The 27397-nt window shown below is 40.7% G+C and overlaps 2 protein-coding genes across 4 annotated transcripts in view; both read right to left on the reverse strand.

Moving 5' to 3' along the window:
* LPCAT2 (lysophosphatidylcholine acyltransferase 2) overlaps positions 1 to 27397 on the reverse strand; it is a 68477-nt gene that overhangs the window by 15177 nt on the left and 25903 nt on the right. For all 3 annotated transcript variants that reach the window (XM_025447065.3, XM_049104283.1, XM_025447064.3), the window contains 3 exons: positions 17386 to 17468; positions 14735 to 14860; positions 13220 to 13373 (listed from right to left, as the gene is read on the reverse strand). In XM_025447065.3, the coding sequence (XP_025302850.1) occupies positions 13220 to 13373; positions 14735 to 14860; positions 17386 to 17468 (363 nt within the window). The remainder of the gene's footprint in view (positions 1 to 13219; positions 13374 to 14734; positions 14861 to 17385; positions 17469 to 27397) is intronic.
* On the reverse strand, positions 1675 to 10326 carry CAPNS2 (calpain small subunit 2). The gene has a single exon (XM_025447068.3). The coding sequence runs from the start codon at positions 2945 to 2947 to the stop codon at positions 2192 to 2194; it is 756 nt and encodes a 251-aa protein (XP_025302853.1). The 5' UTR covers positions 2948 to 10326; the 3' UTR covers positions 1675 to 2191.

A 27397-nucleotide genomic window follows, 5' to 3' on the forward strand; every position in this document is an offset into this window, starting at 1 on the left:
AGTCCAGAGTTTAGACTGGATTTTCTAGTGTCTACGCTAGTGACTGGGGTTACCTATACAAGTTTTATACAAATCCAGAAGAGAACAGAAGAAAAATGTACGTAATTTCAGGATGTTTGCCCTGTACAGGCAGGAAGTGAATCCTAAGAGCAGATAATCCCTTGACCCTAGGAGCAAGAAAAATACTTAATATCACCTCCAGCATGAGGTAACCGTCTTAACTTTCATAAAATATTTAGAATTAACTGAGGAAAAAAAGGTAAGGCTCTGCTGCCCTTTCTACAACTGTCATATGGAAAGGTTAAATAATAAACTTAATATTCTGAGACCTTAAAAGGCATCTTGGCAGCTTTCCCCTTTCTTGGCTATATTCCTACACTCATGTCTGACATATGAATGGGTTGATTCTAAAATAAGGATCCTGATATTAATGTGTGGTTGCTGGCAGTGATCTCATTCTGATAGGACCATACCTGGTCTAAGTAGCACACCAGAGCAAACTTAAATTTACAAGTCCCTAGAGGAAGGCAGATGTGGTCTCTGTGCTTGGCTCAGTGCAGAATTATATGTGCGTGGTGTTGCATAAATATTATATGATGGTGATGATGGTGAGCGAGGAGGCCAAATGCCAACCTCTCCTGATTTCACTGGGGATTTCTCACATGCAGCTGTGGGCTGTTAACAGGAGAGTTACATCAGTTCCATAGTTAAACGCTCCTCTAAATGAGTCCAAAGAGGAAGGAAGAATTTATCTTCAAACTCAGGAGGACCCTCTAAAGTAGTCTGGGAGAGAGAAGGAATGCATTAAGAGCCAGAGAAGCAGGAGGGGCTACTTCAATAGCAGGTGGGGGAGCTGAGCACTTGCAGACGCATCCCCTCAGGCTGAATCTACTTGCTGGAGGATTCTGGATTATGCCCACCATAACCTCCTGATCAAAATGAGAGGGCCAAACCAAGGGCCATACACAAGACAGAGACCACTGCTCTGGCATGGTGACCTTACCTGCTTATTGGATCACCTGGGGATAAAATACTCATCCCTGGGCCCCACCTCTCAAGATTCTCTGTTTACCAGTTTGGGGTGGGACTTAGGTGTCAGTATTCCTAAAGAGCTCTCCCTGTGATTCTGAATTGCAGTCAGCTGTGAGAAGCACTGTAACAGTCAACAATATTTATGTATCTTTATATATCTCTATATTCCTTTATAGACTACATAATTGGTTACAATTCATGCAACCCTTCCTTTTTTTTTTTTTTTCTTTTTCCTCCTTTGCTTACATTTCTTCTGTCTGCAGTTTTTCAAGAGGAACAACAACAACAAAAAAACCATTCCAAGCTCTGGGGCAGGGCAAGACATGACAAGAACCAGTCAGCCAACACGCGCCGGGCATGCCTGATTTTGTATGAAGAACATGTAAGAATGATTAAGAGCGACATTTTAGATTACGGATCCACCCTTTATTCTCCAATGCCCTAACCCTTTTTACAAACAAATCAAAGCAAAACAAGTTTGCTGCATGCTTATCTTACTAGAGAAACAGGACTAAAGAATTCTGGAATTTTAGACAGTTGCTCTACCATTAAAAATGTTTATCTACTTACCTTATGTGAAATTGCTTTTCTCATTTCTGAACCTGTTTCTATACGGTTAAATAGGTTTCCAGGAAAACACTATTTATTTATTTATTTATTTATTTATTTATTTATTTATTTATTTACATAATGGAAAGACCAGATGTGAGGAAAACAGATTTTGAACTTCTCTCCTCCTCACCTTTTTAAAGGGGGAAAAAAAAATAGATCTCTTGAGGGCTTTCTTGATTTATTCCAAGATTTTTTCAAAATTTCATTCTCAGTAACAACAAATTTCCTGCTCCTTGGAATTCACTCACCAAATAAGCAATGCTCTATTAAAATCTACTCGACTGGGGCTCTGCCCCACGTTCCCCCGCCCCATCATATACATTCAGTATCTCAAAAACCTGACATACAAACCACCCGGAATATTTTTCATAAAAAAGATCTGTTTTTCATAAAAAATATCTGTTTTAATTAAGCGGTAAAGGACAGCCCCAGTTCGATGCATGCAAGCTGGTGTAGGAGCTCACAGGAAACGACAGCTCCAGGACAGCATGGCTGGGCTTTCAGGAGTCCCGTCCTCGGGGTGGGCGCTGGCTTCTCGGCACCCACTTCAGGAGTACATGGTCAGCTGCAGCCATTCTTGGATGGACACTTGAACTAGGCCATCTGCATCTCTATCCAGGGATTTGAAGACACGGAACATGGCATCCAGGCGGACCAGGCAGCTGATGAAATTGTTGAAATCCATGCTTCCATCCTCATCGGCGAATCGGCGGATGATCATTTGGTAAAGTTGCTCGTTCAGCTGGAACCCGGCTGCCTGCAGAGCCGCGCGCAGCTGAGAACTTCCTAGGGACCCAGAGCGGTCCCTGTCATACTGCTTATAAACGCACTGCCATTTCTTGATGTTGTTCCAGAGGTACTTAAATTCTTCGAAGCCCAGCTTGCCGGTCGTGTCACTGTCCATTACAGACACAATGCTCCGGCAGGTGTCAAGACTAAAGCCATCAGTCTTCAGATCCTTGTGTTTAGAAAGGACTTTGTTGAGAATATTCATCAGGTCAGTGGCACCCACCTCCATGTCCGGTCCTGCCAGCTGTGCAAACTGTTGCCGAAACCGACGAACTTCCTCACTTTCGTTGGCCTCCACATTGGTGAAATGCTGCTGAGTGGGAGGTGGTTCCGGGGTGTACTGAGCTGCTGCAGCCTCACTGATGAAATTCACAATTCCTCCAACTATCCCTCCAATATTTCTTCCTCCTCCTCCTCCTCCTCCTCTTCTCTGACCACCTCCTCCAAGAAGGCCTCCAAGGGCTTCTCCAAGGCCTCGATCTGCCCCTTCCAATAAAGCCTTTGCAAGAAACATGCTTTTGGTTTAAGGAGCAAGTGTAGAAGCTGCTGATGTTTTGGAGATGGTGTGGAGAGAGCTGAGATGGAGTCTCATTAGCTTAGAGGTAGAAGAACTGGCTTTTCTGTACCTGCTTGCATGGTGCCACGCCCCATGGTGCAATGTCTTCCCTCCTACTAAAGGAGTGGGACTTCCATGAGGTCCTAGCACCTGCCAGCTTTTAGAGGGCCTCAATAAAATATTCATAAGCTACTGTGTATATGATGAATTATAAGAAATAATATTTTAAAATGTAATTTATTAAAATACTCATTTCTATATATCACTGATTTCTCCATACCTGAAAGATGATATGCATTTTCCTAACAGGAGAAGCTAAATGACTCAAAGATATCAAGAATTTCTTTTCTAAGGAATATTTATTGTTAGAGCAGAATGGAATTCTTGGCATTGGGAGACTATTTCCCTAGTCCCTCTCTTTTAGCAAAAATCCCCAAATCCAATGCTCTTACGAAAAACTTGGAAGGGAGGGTTTTAAGATGCAGGGTCCCCAGGTCCCATCCTCAGGGATTCTGATTCTGTAGTCTGCTGTCAGGCTGATGATCGACATTTTTGGAATCATTTTTTGGAGTGTAACAGGCACAGAGAAAACTGCACAAATCACAACTGTAGAGTGCAGAGAGGTTCACAAACTATACACACCCATGTCATAACAGCCAGATCAAGAGAGAGAATATTAGCATATCCTAGAAGCTCTTCCTGCTTTCTAGTTACTCTTCCCTCCCAAGGGTAACCATTATCTTGACATCGAACACTATCAACTGATGGCTGTGATGTAAATAAACGAAATCATACAGTATATATTTCTTTGTGTCTTGTTTTTAAAATTTGAATTGAATTTCTAAAAACTGTGGTAAAATACACATGATATAGAATTTACCATCAGAACTATTTTTAAGAGTTCGGTTCAGTGGCATTAGATTCACTCACATTATCGTGCGATCATCACCACCATCTATGCCCAGAAACTTTTTCATCTTCCCAAATGGAAGCTCTGTCCCCATTAAACAGTAACTCCTCATTCCCTCCTCTTGCGAGGCCCTGGCAACCACCACTCCACTTTCCATCTCTGTGAATCTGACTGCTCCAGGGACATCACATAAGTGGAATCACAGGAGGACTTGTCCTTTTGTGACCAGCTTATTTCACCTAGCATGATGTGTTCAAGGCTCAGTCGTGTTGTAGCAGGTGTCAGGATTTATTTCCTTTTTTAAAGCTGAATAATATTCCACTGCACGTATAAGACACATTTTGCTTATCCACTTATCTGCTGGTGGATGCTTAGGTTGCTTCTGTCTCTCGGCTTCTGTGAATAATGCTATGAACATGGGCATACACATATTTCTTCACATCCCTACTTTCAATTCTTTTGGATGTATACCCAGATGCAGAACTATCCAATTAAATATTAATTTGGTTTTTAATTTTTTGAAGAACTACCATACTGTTTTCCACAGTAGATATACCATTTTATATTTGTACCAACAGTGCACAAGGGTTCCAATTTTTCCACAGCCTGGTCAACACTCCTTCTTTCCCTCCTCCCCCTTTCCTCCCCTTCTCCTTCCTTTCTTCTTTTCTTCCTTCCTGACAGAGATCATCCTAATGGGCATGAGGTGGTAATAATCTCATCGTGGTTTTTATTTGCATTTCCCTAATGATTCATGATACATACAGTTGCTCATAGTACTCTCTTATATAATTTTACTTCTGTAAAATTGGAAGTACTGTTCTCCATTTCTGATTTTGTGGGGTTTTTTTTGGCTCAAAATTACATTTGTGAGGTTTGATTTTATATTTTTAAATAAGTATCTGCAGAAGTCAGTCTATGACAAGTAGTCTCAAACAATACTTTGAGAAACCAACCCAACCTTTGATACTAGATAGAGAGACAAGATACCAGTCTTTCAGAGGTTTCTGGAAGTTCTGCTGGTGAACTCAGGAAAAGGCGGCCAAGACATAACCACTAAGTCATTATATCACTTAGCATTTTGGAAATCAACTTCAAATCTGCCAAATGATGGTAATACTATCTCTCTGCCTACTTCATAATGATTCAATCTCACTAGTTAGGTATCAGGACTTGGATTCAGTATTTAGGAGACAAAGGTGAATACATCAAGATTGCTGCACTTAAGGATTGAGGGAGGACACCCACCAAAAACTAATTGTAATTATAACCTGACATCTATATTCACATTTTTACTTAATACCAAATATGACATTTGTGTGCAGCATTCTTTGGTATTTAAGTTTCATAGAATTCCTCTGAAAGACAAAGTATTTGTGATAAAGAAAGAAAAACTCAGGGAAGGCAAGCTACTGAGGAAAGGTAGTGTACTGCATTATTAAGCCCTGTGAGTGCCCAAAAGGGGAGTGCGATGAATTCTGCCAACAAGAAGATTTACCTACAGAAGATGATGTGCAGGCCAGAGTTCTCTAAAAGATGGAGGATGTGAAGGGACAACACAGTAAAAATACAGAGAAGCTAAAGGATGTGTGGTCTTTAAGCAACCATCCACTGTGATGATGGTCCACTGCTAGACATGACAGCAGAGAGGCCAATCTGCAGAATAGACTCGGACTGGAAGGGGCTTTGAACCGCCATGTGACAATCTGTCTCACAGTGGGAACTACCCAGGCTCGAACAGGAAGTCAAAAGGAGATGAGATGTGAAATTACGCTGGGAGTTGTATAATTTCTAGAAGTGAATAACGATTGTTCTAGCTACTGTTAGGGAGAGAGCAGTAGCAGGGGACACTGTTCTGTTCAGGGCATGGGAGAAATGTCTCCTTCTGCCACACCCAGTGGTTTGGGTAAAACTCTCCAACCACTGGCTTTATGACACAATGACTCCAATAACTGGTCTCATGGGCACAATGAAATGGCCTCTGTGAACACCGAAGGCCAAATGTCTTTCTTCACCACACGGAAGAAAGAGCCACAAAAGGATTGTCTTCTTTTGAGGGGATCGCAGGGCCATCTGGCCTCAGACAGATGTAAACCCATTCATAAGAGCTTCTCTCAGAGGAAATTACATGGGCTTTGTTTTTATAATATTGCAAATTAACTTGATAGCAACCACTACCATATAAAACACGCCTCCTCATGCCCAGCTGAAGTGGTTTTCCCTGAGGTTTAAATCCAATTCCTCTCATTTATTTTCTGTGAAGATGGAGGGCATTTGGCTAACAGTTTCTCATAAGCCATCCTCGAATAAAAGACTGTTATTAGATTAGCAAGCCTTTTCTTCTCTGGACTATTGGATCCCCAGAGGCTATTTATTAGAACATTAATAGCAACTTTGGTTGCCATCTGGGGGAATTGACTGTCCAGATCAGCAGGGAAAAAGAGTAGAGGAAGATGACACATCTGATGGAAAATTTAGCCTCTATTCGAGGGGGAAAAGTCACTGAATTTAAAAAGTAGAGAAACATGATTGCTATTAGCAACATTATTCATAATGGCCCCAAAGTAGAAACAACCTGAGTGTCCGCCAATTGTTGAAAAAAAAAATGCAATATGTTCATATAATGGAGTACTTTTTGTCATTCAAAGACGACAAAGTCCTGCTACAGCATGGATGAACTGCAAAAACATTATGCTACGTTGACAGAAGCCAGACACACGAGACCATCTACTGTATGATTCCATTCCCTGAAACGTCCAGAAAAACCAAATCCACAGAGATAGGATGTCTTTCTTCTAGACCAGGCCTAGAGTCACACCAAAGGACTGACAACTCTGTTGTGGTTGCCTAGGGCTAGGAGACAGCTGGTGACAGGAGCTAACACTTAATGCTACCAGGAGACACAGTGGGGTGTCGGAAATGTTCTTAAGCTGCTCTGTGGTGATAGTTGCACGAACTTGGCAAATTTATTAAAAAAAAAAAAATCACTGAATTGTAGGCTTGAAATGGGTGAGTGATAGGATATGTAAAAGATGCCTCAAGAAGCCCATATATATGTATATATATACAAAGTCAACAGAGACAGTTTGAAGTAAAAAGGATACTGACGAGCAGTTCTAGTCTCAGGACTGCAACTAACCAGCTGTGTAGCTTTGAGCATGTCACTCCCTCTCTCCAGCTAGCTGCCTCTGTAAAATGAGGAAGGTGGGCAGTTGGATGGGTAAGGTCCTTTTAGCTCTGGAATTCTGGGAGTCTAGATCCTCATGTGCCCTGAAATAGTGGCAGTGACATCATTCTTATCTTGCATTTCCTTTCCTTCTCAGGCCCAAGTGTTTTTATGCTATATGTTGATTTAATTTAATCTTCCTTTTTCTTGGGTCTGGTTCTACCACTTTTAAGGACATACTCACCCTTATCCCTGCTTTGACATATCATCTGGTTTTGACAAGTATTCCTGGTGGCTCCCTATCAAGTATGGTGCTCCTCCAAACAGAATGCCAAGGTGGGGGCGCTGAATCCAGAAGGACATACAGCTCCTGCTTGCAGCAAACCCTTTCTTGTCAAGGGAGGCTTTCACCTAACTGCAGCATGATCTGGACCAGACCTTTCTCATTTATTGATGAGGATGTCATATTGGATGAACTCAAAAGCCTTTCTAGAGCCCATATAGATAATATCTATTTCTTCTTTGTTATCATCTTGGACTGTCACTCTGTCATAGGAGAAAATTAAATTGGTCTGACACAATTTGCTCTTTACAAAGCTCTGTTCTTTACTTCCTTATGCTCATGGGAGAGGCCCGTGATTGCTCACTTATGCTTATAAAGAAAGTTAAGCTTTAACTCATGCAGCCTCCTTTCTGTTCCTTCTAAGCATCTCCTAGGTATATTTGCACAGAGGAGCCAAAAATAAAGCTTATAATTCTCACACTTCAGTGGAGATTCCTAATGTAACAACACGCTGTGAGAGAAAATACCATCATGGATTAAGTGGAGGAGTTAAGACAATCTGAGACATGGACAGGGAAATGGTCAGGCATATAGGACCACCAAACATTTAGGCCAACTAGTACAACTGCATAGGAAAGTTATAGCCTTTTGCTGTTAATTGCATCATATAAGTTATGGGGACATGTCACATAACAAATCCTGATTAAATGAGATTGCAATCAATAGTTCTTTTCATGTGAACTATGAAATACTATATTACAAATCAAACCTGAACTGCAAATTTAAAGGATAGAAGGCTTCACTGTTGCTTAGTAGTTGCCTCTGCCATTGTAGACAAAGCAGCCACAGGCAATACATAGACCAATGGACATAGTTCGTTTCAATGAAACTTTATTAACAAAACAGGCAGCGGGCTGGATTGTGCCCACCAGCTGTTGTTTGCTGACTGTTGCTCTATTTCCTAAGCTGATGAAAACAGAGTATGTTGGTAAGGTTTAAGGACTGAGATGGGCTGCAGTTAGTGCTTCGAGTGGCCACTGTCAATTTGTAGGATACCCCACATCCGATTTACTAGCGATCACTCTGAATCTTTATTCTTGTCTGCTCTGTTTCTTACTGATACCTTCCCTCAGTTGTCCTAGTGTTGTACCATTTGTCTTTACAGATGAGAAAAACTGGTTTCTAACTCCTCAGTTACCTATCATCTAGCACGAACTCATTGCCTTTTTTTATCAACAACACTGCAAAACAGGCCATCACCCGATATAATTTAGATAGGTGGGGACACCTGGGTGTCTCAGCGGTTGAGCATCTGCCTTCGGCTCAGGGCATGATTCCAGGGTCCTGGGATTGAGTTTCACATCGGGCTCCCTGCATGGAGCCTGCTTCTCCCTCTGCCTATGTCTCTGCCTCTCTCTCTCTCTCATGAATAAATAAATAAAATCTTAAAAAAAGATTTAGATAGGTGGTTATTCTTTCCATCCTGTAAAATAATTTTGAAACTTGTCATGATTCTTCCCCTTTCGGCCTTCTAACTAGCACTTAGTTCTGACATTTACTATGTTCTTTGTTTAAATATTAGACAAGAAAAGTGTGTGTGTACTTTAGCACTTTGACAATCCAGCATTTGGGCTATTGTAAACTTCTATAGATCTTCTATTACTGCTTCACATTATGTGGAATGAATGCATCTCTTTATCCCGAGTTCTTTTCCTGTCTGCCTGGTTCTTGGTATTAGTTCCACTGTTAAATGAGGTCCAACAATAACAAGTATCTTTGCCTGCCCCTTCCTGTTGGAGAAGGTAGGGTGCTGCAGCATGCAGATTTTTTGCTCATGCTGACAGTCAGATCAGGGCACTTTTGTGGCTTAAGTGACGGCGAGTAACAGAGAAATCTTTCTGAGTGGGATAAGATGAATTTTTCTCTTTAGTTGTACAAGTTGCCCTGGAAGTTTGGGACCATACATGCTGCAAAGTAAAACAAAAAAAAAAAAAAAAAAAAACAACTTACTATCTGGCTCTATCAGAAAAAGTCTGCTGACCCTGAAGTAAGGCTTTGCCACTGGTGCATGTACATACTGTTATGGGGATGGGGGCTGATGAAATATTAGGCTGAGTATATCAGGAGATTCAAGAGGAGGATCGGGAGTTAGAAGAGATAGGACTTGGAGCTAGTAAGAAGTTCAAGAGGCAGATAACATGGTGCTTTGTCAAGCCAGCAACAAAGGCAAGCTGTGTCCGGCAGTATCTGAGGACTTTGTCTTATTGATACATCAGATAGTGCTGGTGGGGCAGCATATGGCTCTGCTCGGTAACACAGCTCTGAGGAAGAATGCAATGAACAGGCATGCTGTTACGGACATTCTGAGATGTTGTTATAACTGTAGAAATGACTGTGCTATGACTTTGGGTTTAGCCAGCATTGTTTCTTAATTCCATTAGGTATATTTCAATCGCTTCAGGAGTGCTGACAAAAAGTCTAGTATTTAAAACTGAATTAATGAATATCAACGATGTTGAGACACCACTGTTTTTACCCTATCATCTCAGCCTTCAACTCTGACTCATCTGGACATGTGACCAATCTGATGCAGACAGTTCAGAATATGTTTAAAAATAAAGAAGCTAAACTCAACACAAAGATGAAAAAGTTCTTTGTTCTTTTTCAGAGAGATAGGACCCCTCCAAATGACATGATCTCAAACTAGTGAACTATGCCGTGCTTTGGATGGACCTTACTCATCATCAGATACCAGAGAGTCTGAAAGGACAGGTCGGAATGTCCACAGGAGCTCAAGAGACAGTGAGATTTTTAGGGACAAACTGAGATAAGACCATTATGAAGTCTTTACAGACTAGCCAAGAATGTACATGGGAAGAAAGAGTAAGGGGATGTGAGGGAGGTCTTTCTCCCATCCCCCCAAATCCCAACACCACTTCATTAGACTTGAGGGGAGACAGAGAGGCTGAGGGCAGCTGTCTGCACTGCAAAAATGTACAGCTGCTGGAAGAACCACAGGAACACCCCCCGCCCTTTCTCGTTCCCACCCTTCCTCCTCCTACCCCCCCACCCCTCATGAAACATTGAGTTTAGCAAGATAAGCTACTCTGAGGGAAACAAACTATGGCATTACTGAACTTCTTGTCTTTCCCATGGAACATTCCCCAGCTAAATCACTTAAAGAGGTTGAGAAAACAAGCCTAGCCTGGAAGTTAAGTGGGTATGTGCATGGGGCGTGGTAACAATTGCATAATTCGCCTTCTCAAAACAAAGCAAATCTTCACAGGCGCAGACATGCAGATACATTAAAGACAGAAGAGGAAAGAAAGACAGACAAAGAAAGAGGAAAGAGGGAAAAAGGAAGGAAGGAGAGAAAGGAAGGTCATGTGCGTTAGTCCCCAGTTCTCCAGGCTCTTTTCTCTACCTTCCAGTATGTTGGAGAGCAGAAAGAAAAGTACTGGAAAGACCCTCTTACGATCTATAGTGAAAGCCAAGTCACGCTATACAAAGAAGTGACAAACACTCATGGTTGTAAGTGACGTGTGAACCAATGGAAGTGGTCCATGCGGATATGTGATTGGCCAACTTGGCTGCCAAGGCTCACTGCATCCTCTAGTTCAGAGTGAGTCAACCCCACTAACTGGGGGTTATTTTAATCCTTGTACCCTCCCTTCCCCACTTCTAAATCTTCCCATACTTAAAAGAGTGCCAGAGAAACACTGGGGATTATCAGTCACCAACAGAATGGGTGTCCTAATAATCCTGGAACTGCTAGCGATGACAGTTTGATACCTGCAAGGGAGGGCAACCTCATAGATATTAGTGCTAATCTTGATTGAAAATCCTGATGAGCACAAAGTCTAAGATGTGCTCTAAGCTTCCTCCTTGGTTCCCATTCCATGTCACTCCCCATTTTCCCATCTCCTTTCCTTAATTGTATATTCCTGCCATATTCCTTCCTGTCACCACGTTCCTATTCATAGAAGTTTCATTTAAAACTACTTGCCTGGTTCCTAGAGCCAAAGAGGGAGATGGTACATAAATCTCACAGAGAGATTGTTAATAGTACAAGTAAGAAGCTCTTCTGTTTTCCCAACTTGCACAGTTACAGCCAATAATTTACTTCTCCTTTCTCCTAAGTCTTCATTACATTTTCTAGTAGTATGACTGCAGTGACACAACACGTGATCATTTCACAGACAAAGGAAGATGATCTGTACACTGCAAGCAAGCCAAGGAAAGGGGACTGGGTACTACAGAGAGAAGAAGGTTGTTTTACTGCATCAGGTTAAAGGATGGTTCATCTTAAAGATCACAGAATGAGTCATTAGGAACATCAGAGTGCTCTGGGTAAAGAGAAAAAGAAGCCCTGTCTTGGTTTCTGTCATCAAGCTATAATTTCTTTGAAAAACATCTTTTCCCAGTGGTCAACAGAGAACCGGGACTTCTGGAGCCAGCCAGGATAGAATAAGCCCAATCGAGCCCATCTCTCCTTATGAGTACAAATTAGAAACTCTAATCGAAATATGAAAAGCAACTATCTCTGGACAAAATACCAGAGCAGGAGAATTGGTGAGGAGAGCCAAAATGAAAGAACAATCAGTAAAGCAGGATAATCATGGATGACTTCATTATTAAATTGTTGAAAGGAAGAACCCTCAACTCTCTTCTATTCACAACGATATATCCTAGGAATGAATGCGAAATAAAGTCATTCTCAGATAAGAAAATAACAAGAGCACAATCCTAAGTATGTACTTGAGTGAAATAAAAGCCTAGATTTACACAAAAACCAACACAGGAATATTCATAGTTTGTATTCATAATTGCCCCAAATTGTAAACAAGTCAAAATGCTCCTTAATTGGGGAATGGATATACACCAAGAATGGTGCGTCCATACAATGGAATACCACTCAGTAAGAAAAGGGGAAACTATTATTGATACATGCAACGACATGGCTGAATCTCAGATGCATTTTGCCAAGTGAAAGAAGCCAAACTCAAAATCAAATAGTTGATTCTATTTATATGGCAAGGGCATAGAGATGGAGTGATTGCTGGGGGTTAAGGGTAGGACAAGTATTTGACTCGCAAGGGATGGCTTGCAAGGACTTGCAAGGCAAGGGATGGTTAAAGGGGATGCTATTTTGCAACTGTTATGTGTCCTGAATGGAGTGGTAGTTCTAACCCTCAATGCATTATTACTCGTAAAACTGTAACCAAAAGAGTAAACTTTACTGTCAACGTTATATGTTAAAAAACACATTAAAATTGAGAATCTGAAATCTTGGTATATTTTTCCTATGGGAACTTCCTGACAATTCAGTTATCTAACTGCCTGTACTTACATGTTCATAAGCAGAAAATCCAATAGAATGGCCAACAGCCAAGCTTTAACTGGAATCTTTGTCTTAAAATGTTACTTGAAAATACAACCTACTTGGTTCTCATACATTTTGGGGGAAGTTGTGAACTCTTCAGGATAGAATAGTACCACCCTTGTCATCACTGATTGAATTTTGACATAAAGATTTAGATTCTTGATAGTTATGGCAACCTTTCCAATTCTATATTACAAACATGGTTTTATGGCTACAATATTTATTTCTGACCTAGTGTTTAAAATAAGTAGATACCTTCATAACTGTTGTAATACACACAGGTGCACGCATGCACACATACACAATTACATTACTACTACTACTACTACTACTTAAGGGGAAAAAACAAAATCATGAAATTAAACCATGGGCTCTGTCTTGCTTCTTCTAATAGTTACCTGCCAAGTTTTTCTAATGCCATACTGATTTATGCTCTGTAGAGACCAGCAGAGTAAAGATGTTGGTGTGTTAAAGACGTTTTAACATACCCTGTCAAAGAGTGCAAAGAGTTGTCTCAAGACATCTGAAACAGGCAGCTTCAAATACTCTGCAAATTCTTCAATTCCGATTCTTCCTCCTTTTGAAGAACTTGCAATTGTTGCATATTCATCCAAATGCTTACGAATACCATCCCAATCTAACCTGAACCAACAAAGAATCATAAATATGTGTTGTTAAACCTTTAAAATCTACACGGACGTTTTATGAATGGTGTTTTATTCATTTGTCTGAGGAAACAATATTTTAAGTGTTACATTTGAAAATGAGAATAAAATGAGTATTTTAGAGTACTTATGGAACATGTATATAGGCTTCTGAGTTTTTTAAAGTCTATTAGTAAGACTAATTTTCCCAAATTCCTGAGGGAGAGAAAAGTAGTTGAGAAGAAGAGCAATGTGATAGAATAAGAAATGATTCATGAAAAGAAAATAAGAAATCATATTTTAATCTAAATCTTACTTAGTAAGTCAATAGTACTAATTGGGTTGTGAAAAAAATATGCAATTCTTGCTTTCAAAGGAGCTTTCAGGCTGATAATGAACTAACATTGCACAAAATGTTGTGACAGGGAGATTCAGTAGGCAATACACACTTCTTCCAATATTATAAATATTATAAAACACTGAGACACCAAAACACCCGAAATGTACCATAGCTCATATCATATCCTGTCTTTGTTTTATACAATTAAACAGGTGACCTAACACATACTGCTTTCTTCTGTATCCAATTTCAGTAACTATCCAAACTTTTCAAATTTATATGAATATTATGAACATAATATCAAAACACATTTAATTAGAAGATATGAATCATATTTGCTTTATCAGTTATCAAAATATTATCTTTAAATATTGACCTTTAGTACAATAACTAGTTGTGCAGCTTTCTCCTATGGAGGATGCCAAAGCCTACTAAATCAATACATTCTGCAAATCCCCAATGGGGCTGAAAAGAGAATGAATGGTAATAAGAAGGGAATCGAAGGTTATACCTTTCATAGCAGATGGTTCAAAGCGATTGTTCATAAAAGCACAAAGGAGTGTTTTTGCCTTAAAAAAAATCTATGCACCCAGAAGAAAAAGGAGACCTAGGGTAAGCATTTAAAATTCAGTGGATGGTCAGAATTGCTTCTCTACAAGTCAATTCATATTTCACATGAGAAGGTCTGACTACCACATGCCGGTACCATCAAATCATGCGATCCTTCTTGCAAGAGGACAGCAGGAACACTAACTGCTCTGAAAGCTCTGTGCTGCTCCACATTTACTGTCTCTCAGGCTCCTCCTGTGACCAATACACTTGCTTCTGACTTGACAATCTTGAAAAAACACAACTAGATAAACTAAATGTGAGATAAATTCACAACTCTGGCTTCCTTAATAGACACCATGTAGATTCTAGAGCTGAGCATTAATGAAACCAGAGAAAATAAACATACAGTATTTTAGATCTCTTTGGGACGTCTTACTAAAAGTGGAGCAATTTAAAAATACACTTACTTCAATTTCCGGCTAATTTTGGTAAATTCCACCAACCCAGCTTCCATAGGCAATGTTAGCTGTCCTGCTGAAATCATCAATCTGCAGTCTTCATAGGTATGATCTGTTACTGGAATTCCCAAAGTTCTAAAGGCATTTGAAAGCAAACAAATTCCAATTTTTTTAAAGGTAATGAATTTTTCATCAGGTCTCAACTGGTCAACAAACAACAGTAAATGGGAAAGTATTTACTACTTTTTAAACCAGTAGCTTTGGCTTATTATTGCCAAAGAGACATATTTCTCCTCTGCACAGACTTCCTGTGGTTGAGTTAATCCCCTTATGTCTGCGTGCTTTGGTCAGGTGGTCATTTTGTTTTGTGTTTTAACTGTGACAGTGATACTAGCTGACTCCAATCTCCAGGAAAGCAGTATATTTGTATTTCATTCCACTGGAGTTTCTTCCCAACCACGGACCTTTCAGCTCTTAACTAAGGCTCACTGCTGTCTGTACATAGGAATAATTATTTACTACACAGCATTCTTTATTGTAAAGACAAACTAAAGAGGCCTGTGGAAGTGCCATTTGAACAGATAAATGGCATCTATTCATCATGTAAGGGAATAATCCAAATGGCTAGCTATCTATGTTTTTCATCTCTCAAAACTGGCTATCACTTCTTGCTAACAATCTTCTGAAAATACTAAAGAGAACAGAGAATAAGCTCATTATTTCTTCCAAATCTAAACATCCTCCATCCTCAAAGGAGTGCATGATGTCTACTGGCTCCCTCCTGCTCAGAGGTCTAGTAATGAACTAGACTTGACAAAAATACATTATCAGTAACAACTTGAAAAACCACTGAGTACTAAGAAAAAAAGCCTGTGTAGTACATAAAATAATTTCTTAAAGATTCTTCTTCACAAAACTTTTATTCACAGGTATTCAGTGAGAATCATAGTTCTATCTTCAACTGTATCGGATTTTGTTGAATTCTGGCTGAGAATATTATATTTTCAGTGGATGTGATGAGAATAAAACATTTTTTTCCTATCTACAGCGAGGCTATTTTTGAGTAACAAATATTTTAATGTAAGAATATTTTCATTTGGAAAATAAAATTTTTAAATATTTCAGGAATTTATTATTTATGATAGAGAATAGTAGAACATGCCCATCAAGAGCTAGGACTCAGGTGGATTTGAGTGCCAGCCCAGACCATCACTACCTGCCATGATCTTGGGCAAATGACTTCCTCTGAGTCTCAGTTTCCTTGCTTGGCTCCAAGAATTGCTGTGTAGATTATGTCAGATAACCCGAGTAAATCGGCCTGGCATGGTACTTGGTATATATTCATTATAAGTCACAGTAACACCACCAGCTTGAGTCTTTACCACTTTCAAATGCTCCTGTCATATTCTTTCCTCTGTGAGACTCATGATCACCAAAACCATGAGAAAGGCAAGGCGAGGATGGTAACTACGACTTTACACACTAGGAGAAGGAGCCTCAGAGGGACTTGTCCATGGTTAGGCGGCCAATAGAGTCTTTCTTACTCTTTATCCAAGGCCCTAATACCTCCATGCCTCCAAATTCAGATAAAGTCTGCCTCATCAAACCCCTGCTCTGCTTTTAGGCACATTTTGGGAAGTCAACTATCTGGTATAAATTCCCTCAGTTCCTAAAATTTATATGAGTTTCTAGCTTCTGGTATGAAAACAGAAGGAGAAAGGGAAGAAAACTACCTCAGAGCAAATTCTGTAGCCAGTCTAGAAACTGGGAAAATCAAGTACGTGTACATACACATAGTAAAAGATTTTTTGAACTTTTGTTCTGTTGTGAAAATAAAGTTATTCTGCTGTGAAATATAAATGTATGTATATATAATCTTGCTTCTAATACTAAATTCAGCTATGAAGCTGGATTCAGATTTCTCATCTGAATTTTTGCTAGGAATACATGTTGCTGGCCTATCAGCACCAAGCCCATTACCAGAACGACACAGGAGGGTGGTGCCTGGTGTGGAGTACATACTAGGAAGGCTCTAGGGCTGCCTCGGTGGTAGGACAGCACAACACACATTCTTTCATTTATCCAATCAGAGTAATGGCCAGTTAAAACTTTCTTAAGCACAGGAAAATATCTGCCTTATGTTTGTGATTTACAAATTCTAAATTTACAGCCATCCCTTAACGAGATGTACATCTTGCATTCTCTTGCAAACTTCTCCTTTTTGTGACTATAATCATCAATGCCTTTGAAACAACCAGCCTTGGCAGCTCTATGGAGGCTGGGGCACAGAAGGTGAGCCACGAATAACTTAGAGCATCACAAGGCTTTGTCTGACAGCGACAGGCCAGCTTAGGAGAATCCACCCTGTGGAATCCGCTGGCTGGCTGGTCTCTTCTGCTTATTGAATCCTCTCTGCTCCCCATCTGGCAAAAACATATTTCCATTAGTTTAGGGCTGCATCTGGGGAAAATATTTATAGATTGTTTTACTGACCACATTTCCAGGCACATCATTTTACTTACCAAAAGGAGTTAGGGAACGAGGACCTCAGAATGAAAAAAACAAAAACAAAAACGCCTAAATTCCAAAACTATGAGAAATGTCATTGACCAATCCATTTAAAAACTATTTACTGAGTGTGATCACATAGAGATACTTACTCTGCCATTAAATTTCGGACTCTACCAGCAAAAAGGATGGGGTCGTTTTTTTCTTCATCATTTGGTACTTGAACAGGCATGAACTGAAAGACAAATATACCTTTCCATTACAACAGCTAGGCCTAAGACACGAAATGCTACATACATTAATTTATAAACTATCTATCTTTTTTTTAAGATTTTATTTATTTATTCATGAGAGACACAGAGAGAGAGGCAGAGACACAGGCAGAGGAAGAAGCAGGCTCCATGCAGGAAGCCCCACGTGGGACTCGATCCTGGGTCTCCAGGATCACACCCTGGGCTGCAGGCAGCGCTAAATCGCTGCGCCACCGGGGCTGCCCTAAACTATCTCTTTATATTAAATCCCCCACCACCTTCCAGCACTAGGTTACATGCTATAGTGGAAGGAACACAGCGATCTGCAACCAAGCCCTGAGTCTTCCTGTGTGTTCACTAGTATAAGCCTCAAGTTTTATTCCCTGTCACCCGGACTCTGACAAGAGGCCTACCATCACCCAATCCCCTGGTTGTGATGAGGATGAACTGAGCCAGGGCTCAGAATTCTGGAAGCTGTAGAGCTATAGGTACAGAGATCTTATTCTCCATGCTGCATTTCCTATGGCTTACGATGCTTTGTGTGAAAATGTTAGCATCAGTAGTAACTGGTCTTTTATAGTTTATCTTCTCTTCCCGCTCCTGTATCAGCTGCATTTTTATCATTTGTTCAAATGTCACGTTTTGTCATTTTTCTGGCTTTCTTTTAACTCTTAGTGTTGGCTGTTTGGCTTTTGCTGAAGAAGACTGTGTTTTCCTTTATTATTTTAAATTTTACTGTTCTCCCCCCTCCCCCCTTTGCTGTTCGGTGGTGCCTCATTTGTGCTGTCCTGGTTTTATTTATAGTTTTTGAACACTAATGAGATTTTTGGTGCTATATTTAAGTCATTACATAGTTTTGAGCACCTACTACATACCACATCCAGATTAGCAGGGCTCTATTTCTGCTCCAAAAAAGATCCCTATTTTAATAGGATAGACCAACACAGCATGTGCTAAGTATCATTGCCCTCAATGACAGGGCTTACAAGCTTCATTAGGTTAGCTTAGAGTCATACAGGTCACATGACCAGGACTCAGCCCAAGTTCTGTCAGATTCTAAAACCCTTGTTTTCCCCACTAAATCATCCTTCCTAGAGTATGAGAGTGAGGGAGAAGAAATGATTAATTTGGCCAGGGGGCAGGGAAAAGCAGCCAAAGAGGCTTTATAGAAGAGCTAATACTTGGTCTTGGCTTTTTAAGGATAAACATGATCTTGCCAATAGCTACTATTCATTGAATTTTAACTATGAACCAGGCACCATGCTAGGTGCTTTATATGCATTATTTCATTTCACCAATTCTCCCAATTTTAGTCATTAGGACTGGGGTTCACAAAGATTAATGACATACTCAAATATTCACGTACTCAATGAATTCATTCATTGAATTCACTTACATTCAATGAGTGTTGCTTATACACCTACTGAATGCCAGGCACATGACAAAGGAGCCCCTGCCCTCGGGAGCCCCCATGTGGACCTGTTTTCAAATCTCGTTAACCATGTTAAGAAGCCTTTGGGCAAGGGGATATAGAGATGAAGTCTGAGCAAGGGAGCATTGTAACCAAGTCCAAGCTTTTGAGTGGAAACCTCGGTGGTAGGGAATAGCTTAACCAAAGAGGAAAAGGCTGAGAGCAAGGAGCAGCCCTGGAGGTTACCACAATCACCCTGTGAGAGAAGGTAAGACCCTGAAGAGAGGGTGTGAGGATGCAGAGGACAGCAAGGGTGCAAGCGGCATTTTAGGATAACACGGAGAGGAATCAGAGGAGAGCGTGCTGTGTGATACGCATTGTCATTAACATTCTCTCTCAGGGGAGCAGTGGCAGGTTGCAGAAAGAGCCCTCAACCTGGTTGTGGCCTTGGCTTTGCCGCGAAGTCATTTGGCCTCAGTGGGACTTAGTCCCCTCTCTTGTCAAATGAAAAAGTTGGACTCGATGATCTCCAAGGCCCTCTCCAATGGGGATTCTGCGTCTAGCTTTTACTTAGTATCGTTATTCTTTAAGATGGAAAAATACTCCGGGTCCCGCCGGTCCCGCCGTGCGCGCTGCAGCCCTTAGGGAGCTCGGCGCACTCTCCTGGGTGCGCAGTTGCTGTTACTGTCCTCGGGAGCCCGAGGGCATCCTCACCCTCCTGGTTCCTGCTCCAACTCCCCGCGAGCCCCTTTCCGCCCGGGAAGGTCGGTGCAGCTCCTGCGTCTCCGGGACGGGGCTCTCCTGCACCCCGATGTTTCTAGCAGCAATGGCCACTATAGCCAAACTGTGGAAGGAGCCTCGGTGTCCAACGAAAGATGAATGGATAAAGAAGATGTGGTTTATGTATACAATGGAATATTACTCAGCTATTAGAAATGACAAATACCCACCATTTGCTTCAACGTGGATGGAACTGGAGGGTATTATGCTGAGTGAAGTAAGTCAGTCGGAGAAGGACAAACATTATATGTTCTCATTCATTTGGGGAATATAAATAATAGTGAAAGGGAAAATAAGGGAAGGGAGAAGAAATGTGTGGGAAATATCAGAAAGGGAGACAGAACGTAAAGACTGCTAACTCTGGGAAACGAACTAGGGGTGGTAGAAGGGGAGGAGGGCGGGGGGTGGGAGTGAATGGGTGACGGGCACTGGGTGTTATTCTGTATGTTAGTAAATTGAACACCAATAAAAAAAAAAAAAAAATAAGATGGAAAAATAAACTAAGCCACCAGAGGTCCCCACATCACTTATCTATCCAGAGCAACAGCCCTTCTTTGCAATTATTTCTTAAAATTCCCTCCATCCTATTCTAGATTTTAATCTCTTGTATTTGCTTGGTATGAAACCCAAGGTAGAAAATGGCATGTCAAAATCAGTGTTCACAAAATCTTTAACAAAATAAAATGGCATATTTTAAATTGCCATATAATTCTTCATTATTTAAGAAAGCCACATGATCATTTGTAACACACGTAATTTGTGGGTCATAAAAGCACATCCAGAAAACCTTGAAAAGAAATTTCTACTATACTGTTAGACAAACATAATGCAATGAACTGTGGGCTTAATTCCTTTTTGTGCAGGCAATATTTTCCACAAAATGATTTTTAATAACTCTCATGTTGGCACAGCCTTTTATTCTCAATGAAGAAAATTCCACTGAGAGTACAAAATAATTAAAAGCCTGTATTTGACCCTCACGGGCCTTTGAAGCCCCCCCACCATGCCTCCTGAGAAGGAATGCAATGGAAATTCTTATAAAAAGTTGTGTCTCCTTGCAGCAGACCTTGCCTTCTTTACCACATTTCTATTTTGTGTGCATTCATTCAAGACACAGCAAAAACACAGCCTCTCCTTGGGAAGGAAGATTGGCCCAAGACAGGGAAATGTGACTGCCATTGTCTGCTTATTACTGTCCCCTGACACATAGCTGATACCCCAGTGACTTCAGAACACCAAATTTTCCTTTCCACATCCATCTTCTCTCATTATCCGGAGTAGCCACACGCATGGCTCATCTGACATGTTGAACTCACAGCCTCTTCACCTGGCCACAGGTGTTCTCATCTGTGCCTTGGCCACAGTGACACACATATGATGCTAATCTCCTGTGATGAGTTCTTGTTACTTCTCTGACCTGGTCCCTTGCAGACTGTGAGAACCTGCTGGTTTGTCTTAGGGCATGCTGGTCTCCTTTCATCCACTCCCTCCCAGCAACAGCTGACTGCCTGTCTCTATGGGACTTGAGGAGTCAGCTACTTCCATGTAGACTGTCACCTAGACTGTCTTCCTTTTGCCACACCCACGGTGCCAACTGCAGACCCGTGATCACCTCTCCTTCCCCTGCCTTCCCATGCCTGCGAGAGACCATGGAGGGATGCTAGAGAAAGGTATACAAGCTCATGGGTTGAGTCTACTACAAATTCATGGTAAGCTCCATGGGGTCTTCACAGCTGTTTAAAAATTATGTTATTTTCCCAAGGTCATCACACCATCTCCAGACACAAAATAGTCCTGTTTACTTTGTTGAGCATCTTCCTTTAGCCTTTCAATCATGCAGCTGTGCCCCAACGTGTGATCTTCATATGGAGTCTGTTTCCTTAATGTCTATGTGACGGGTGAGGATCAAGTTACTGAACCGGCGGGACCTCGCTGCTGCTCAGGTATACCTTCCGGACCTGCTGCCATTGTATTTTAATGTTTCAGACATGGTTCATGCTTCTCAGGTTTCAATTCTACTTTCACCTCAATGGTACTTCACATTCAACTTTAGAAAGGAGACAGTGAAGGAGTCAAGGACAGGCTACCGCATAGTGTACCACTTCAGTATGTTGATTATTTGGAGTTAGAGGCATTTGAAGTATAGCAAATGCACAGAGAGGCTTTCTCTCAATTTTCCTTATCCACCTAAAGGCAGCTCTTCCAAAAGGAACTCAGTTGTCATAAATTCCCTCCTGTGGAGTCTCCTCAAACAGGGAAGATGGACCCTTATCAAAGGAGATGCACATGCAGGTCGGTATCACACCCACACAAATTTTATTGCACGCTATCACAGCCCCCAGTCTATTCTTCCCAGGGTCCATTTGTCATTTCTAAAAATCATTGACTTGGGGCACCTAGGTTGCTTAGTGGTTGAGCGTCTGCCTTCAGCTCAGGGCGTGATCCTGGGGTCCTGGGATCAAGTTCCGTATCAGGCTCCCCGCAAGGAGCCTGCTTCTCCCTCTGCCTATGTCTCTGCTTCTGTGTCTCTCATGAATAAATAAATAAAATCTTTTTTAAAAAAATGACTGACTCTGCCCTGAGTAGCCAACACTGTCCCTCCCCTTCCTCATTTTTTTGGGTATTCACTTTTTGTTCACTAAGATGCTCTTGTGCACATATTAAAAAGTTAATAAATCTGTATACCTTTGGCTCTATTAATTTGACCGTTGTGAGGTTATTTCACAGATCCAGCTATGGAACTTAAGTGGGTAGAGGGAAGGCTCTCCTCCCCCACAAAAGTCCACGTGAATCTCTCCAATGCTTTTCTGTTGCCCCTGAGACTGGCTCCCAGCACATTTGCCCTCCTCCCTTTCGTGTGCTCTGTTCCTTCACTTGCTGGCTCGGCACCATCCTGCCCCATATAAGAGGGCAGCTAACTGACATGCTTCCCATAGGAATGCCTCATTTACCCTTCTGGTCCCAGAGTGCCCCACCATCTTTTGGGCCACAGGCAACATAGAAGAAAAAGTCAGAATTCTTCAGTCTATTTTGCAGGCGATCTGTTATCCAGAGCCAATCCTTCACATGAATACTTGGGACCAGTGAAACTGCTTTTATTCATTGTTTCCTGACCATATCGGGCACATTCCTTTCTACTAAATAAATGATTATAAAAAGGAGAAAGACTGATGAGTGACAGTACTATGATCAGCCTTTTCTTTTTCCAAGTAACAGAAAAGGATTTTGATGAGTCAGTCTCAACAAATACACAGTTCTGGTTCTTCCCATGATTCTTCAGAAAGAGCAAATGTGAAAAAAGGAAGGTATTTATGAATTAACATTTGCTGCTTTCTTCCCAAATTCACAGAACAATTTAGATGGTAAGGGAAATGCAAGTGACTGCTTATTAAATACCTACCATGTGCTAGCACTGAAATCACCTTATTAAATGCTAGCCACCCTATAAAAGAGGTGTTAGTATCCCATTTTACCAGTGAGAACACACGCCAGGGGAGGCTTAAGTCATTTACTCAAGCACATACTGGTTGATGGTAGCAGAATTGGAACAAAATCCCAGCTAATACTCTTTTTTTTTTATATAACACTCCATTTTTCAGGGCACCTGGGTGGCTCAGTTGGTTAAGCATCTGATCTTTAATTTCAGCTCAGGTCATGATCTCAGGGTCATGAAATTGAGCCCTAGGTCAGGCTCTGTACTGGGCATGGAGCCTCTTAAGATTCTCTCTCTCCTTCTTCCACCTGGATCATGTACTCTCTCTCTCTCTTTCAAAAATATATTTATAAATAAAAGTAGATATAACACTCCATTTCTCTACTACTACTACTACTACTTAGAAATTTCAGAATTCTACTGAGTTCCAGAAGAAATTAGTTTTGTTAGAATAAGCACATATATGGGTTTTGTGTGTGTGTGTGCATGTGTATTCATGTGACAGAGGTTTTTTAAAAGGTCTGTTCATTTTAGATTCAAAACTACAAATCATTTGAGTATATTTGGATATTTAAGTAAACTATATAAATATATTTGGACCTTCCCTAACTAATAAACTTTTTGGAGATTTAAAAAGTTGGATCTATCTACAGGTGTTGATCATAACACTCATTATGAAAATCCTTTCCTAAATCAGAATTGTTTTTTAATGAAAAACAATCCCTTTCTACTACTTATAGGAATTAGACCCACCACAAAGTATTATAGGTCTAATGCTAGCCACTAGAAGTTCCTTTTAAGCTTTGCAAAGGAATTTTACTAAAACAAAGTATGTCTGTATGCCCTCAGATAAATCATTTGTATGCGCCTGTATTATAATGGGTGGTTCTGAATAGAAACTGAGATCTAGCCTATGAAAGAGGAAACAGACTAATGGTCACTGTGAAGGCCCTACTTCCATTCATAAACCAGCTGCTGCCCACATAATGCCTTATAGTCTAGTTTTGTGTGGATTCTCTCTCATGAGATACAACTAGTAGGCTGATGATTTATGTCACATTCTGGGATGTTTCCTACTAGCTATCTCTTTCCATATGCCCCTAAGCCACTTGCTTATAATGACATGCTTGTGAAGTAGCTGGCCAATAAAAGTAACCACTAAAAGACACTTTAAACACACCCATTATGCCACTATGATCCAGAGAATAACTTGCAGTAGAACCTCTTTGGACACACATAACATCATTGTTCAAGAATGCCAGAAGACCAATTACAGAGGGCACGTGCTTTGGGACGGATTATATTTTTAAGATTCAAGAGTCAAGAAAATAATGGCCTTTTCAAAAATAAGTCTCTGTTGAGGAAGCAGAGAGGGATTGGGGAGAAGAGACAAGAAAACACCCCTCAATATTATACACCTAGATTTTAGCTATCCAAAGATTCTGGTAACTACGGAGTTGGAAAATCATCCTCAGCGAAGGATGACTTGTAAAAGATGAAAGAATACTATGGCCTTCAACATCCTGCGATGTCCTACGACTCACCAAGGCAGAGTGTCTAAAAGACACCAAATGATCCATTCAAAGTTCATTTTAAAAAGCACAAAACTAAGACCATATACTTGAATAATACATCTTCAATTAGGCTTATCTAGTTAATATTTAAGAAGTTCTAAAAACATATGTAAAAAAAATAATAACTAGGATTTCTATCAGTTTTTTGTTTTTAGGTAGGCTTCATGCACAGTGTGGAGCTCCATGAGGGGCTAGAACTCATGACTCCAAGTAAAAGACCTGAGCTGAGATCAAGAGTCAGATGCTTATCTGACTGAGCCACCCAAATGCCCAAGATTTCCATCAGTTTTAAAGAACACGAGGGTGAGGAGTGGGGGTGCTTCTGAACAACCAAGACACCTGATGTTGGTGCAACTAAGTACATGTGTGGCAGCTCAAGCCAGGCCTCCTCGGCCATAGTAAAAAGCAAGAGCCTTTATGCAGTGCCCAGTTCTTGAGAATCTTGAGCCAGGGTGTGGATACACCTAGCACCTGATAGGCTGTGGGATACATTTTTCAGTTGCACCCAACTAGGGGGAATTAAAATATTCAAAAGTCATAATGTAGTGAGGAGTGCCCTGGGTGAAAGGTAGCACCATAAATGTAAAATAAATATAAGCAAAATAAGAACACAAGGCTTGAACGCCACAAATGCCCATCCGCTTGCCATAAGCCACAATTCTAATACACTGAATCTTACTGATTCAGCTCCTTTAAACAGGTTGTTAGCCATTTTGTTTGTGAAGTTATCAAAGGATATAGTCTTTGCTAGGAAATATTACCAAGACAGGTCTGGGAACTGGCTAGAGTTGTAATCAAAAGGAAAAAGAGAAGGAAAGAAGGAAAGAAGGAAAGAAGAAAGAAAGAAAGAAAGAAAGAAAGAAAGAAGAAAGAAAGAAAGAAAGAAAGAAAGAAAGAAAGAAAGAAAGAAAGAAAGGTAGGTAGGTAGTCATGCCTGCCATGACACAGAAAGGAAATGTGGTAATAATGTTCAGGGCAAAGAAAAGAGGACTTTGCCTACCTCTGTTGTAACAGTTTGACCATGGACACATGTGCTAGACAAAAAAAGTAGAGTTCTCCTGCATTTCCACATCTGTTGCTAGATCTTGTTTTAGCTGGGGAAGGCAACATATATACTATATACATAATAGCTTTCAAGTTTGCACAGAAGACAGAGTGGCTGTTTTAAGTAGGAGTTTCTTCCTTTCATTTTTGTTTTAGAAAAAGAACACAGGGCTAGTCTACCTGAATAGCTATCAAGAACGGAAGAACATGCTCAGAGTACTTAGAAATAATATAATATTTCTTCCTGACAGGGTTTCCCAAAACATATTCTATGGAACACTGGCTCCAGAAGGAATCCAGAGAAAAAAAGAGTATTGTGGCCAAACCATCTCAAAGGCACTCACAGGTCTTCAGAAAAGAAATCTGATTAATTTTGTTTACCCTAGGATTTCTTAAAGTGATTATTAGGGCACAGATTAGTGTTTTTCTCTAGGAACATCTATGTATATTTCAAGAACTAGTGTTTTTTCGTCACACTGAGTGATACTGAGCTGGTTTTAAACGTGGGGGAAGTGTGGTATATAATTAATAAAAAGATCTTTTCTTGGTAGGCAGACAACCTGCAAATCTCAAGAAAAATCTCAACCAAAGTGAAATTCATTTTGAAATATAATTTGCCTTCCTACGTCATTTGGAATTGCTGACAAGCTCTGCGTGGCTAAATGACTAAGCTATGTAACAAAGTGAAAAACAGTATTCTCATTACTTAAATTCCCTGTCCTGTCACTTGGAGTATGGGCCCTCATTCAGGACTCTGAACTACATATGCAGACTTAAAGTTCTCTTTACACAATCTATGGATGCAATTGCAAAATGAAGTTGAGAGCCTGACTTACTATTCTGACCCTCTCTCTTTAGAGGCCTCCTGAGAGTATCACTAAATCCAACTCAATTCTGCATATGGGGGTCCATTCCACATCACTCTAAGGTCTAAGAACGGTTCTGGAACCAACTTTCAGAGTCTTAAAAATCTCATCAGAATTTTCAGAAAGACCTAATCACTGCCCTACTCCCAGCCTGCTACTGCAATTCAAGCCGAAAGACTGCCCTATGAGTGGCCTCCAGATACGATTTTCTCAGGCCTTCTGTGTGCAGAATGATTCCAAAAGGGAGGGCTTCTGACCTCTGTGCCTCTCCACTTTGACAGAACATACTCTTTAAGGAGCTCTGGGGCTCCATCGCTCCTTTTGTTAGGATGTGAAGCATAACATCCAATTGGGCAGAGGTCAGCATTAAAAGGAATGAGATAGAAAGCAGTTACATAAATCTGGTGGTTACATATGGAAGTTCTCACAAGTTAGGGCTACTTCCTGGAATTACTGTAAGGGGGGGAGCAGTGGGAATCTGAGAGCCAGGTGGACAATGTGTCAAAGAGCAGGGCTTATTTTAAAGATGGTGGACTTGGGACGCCTGGGTGGCTCAGTGGTTGAGAGTCTGTCTTTGGCTCAGGTCTTGATCCCAAGTCTGGAGATCAAGTCCCATATTGGGCTCTCTGCAAGGAGCCTGCTTCTCCCTCTATGCCTCTGCCTCTCTGTGTCTCTCATGAATAAATAAATAAAATCTTTAATAAATAAATTATATATATATCGTGGACTTAACTTCCAACCTTTGTACAGCTGGGTTCTCTAGATGAGAAGTTCAAATAAAAAGGAAAGGTCAAATCTCCAGTTC

The sequence above is a fragment of the Canis lupus genome, chromosome 2, assembly GCF_003254725.2.
Source record: "Canis lupus dingo isolate Sandy chromosome 2, ASM325472v2, whole genome shotgun sequence".
In the NCBI taxonomy this organism is placed as follows: domain Eukaryota; kingdom Metazoa; phylum Chordata; class Mammalia; order Carnivora; family Canidae; genus Canis; species Canis lupus.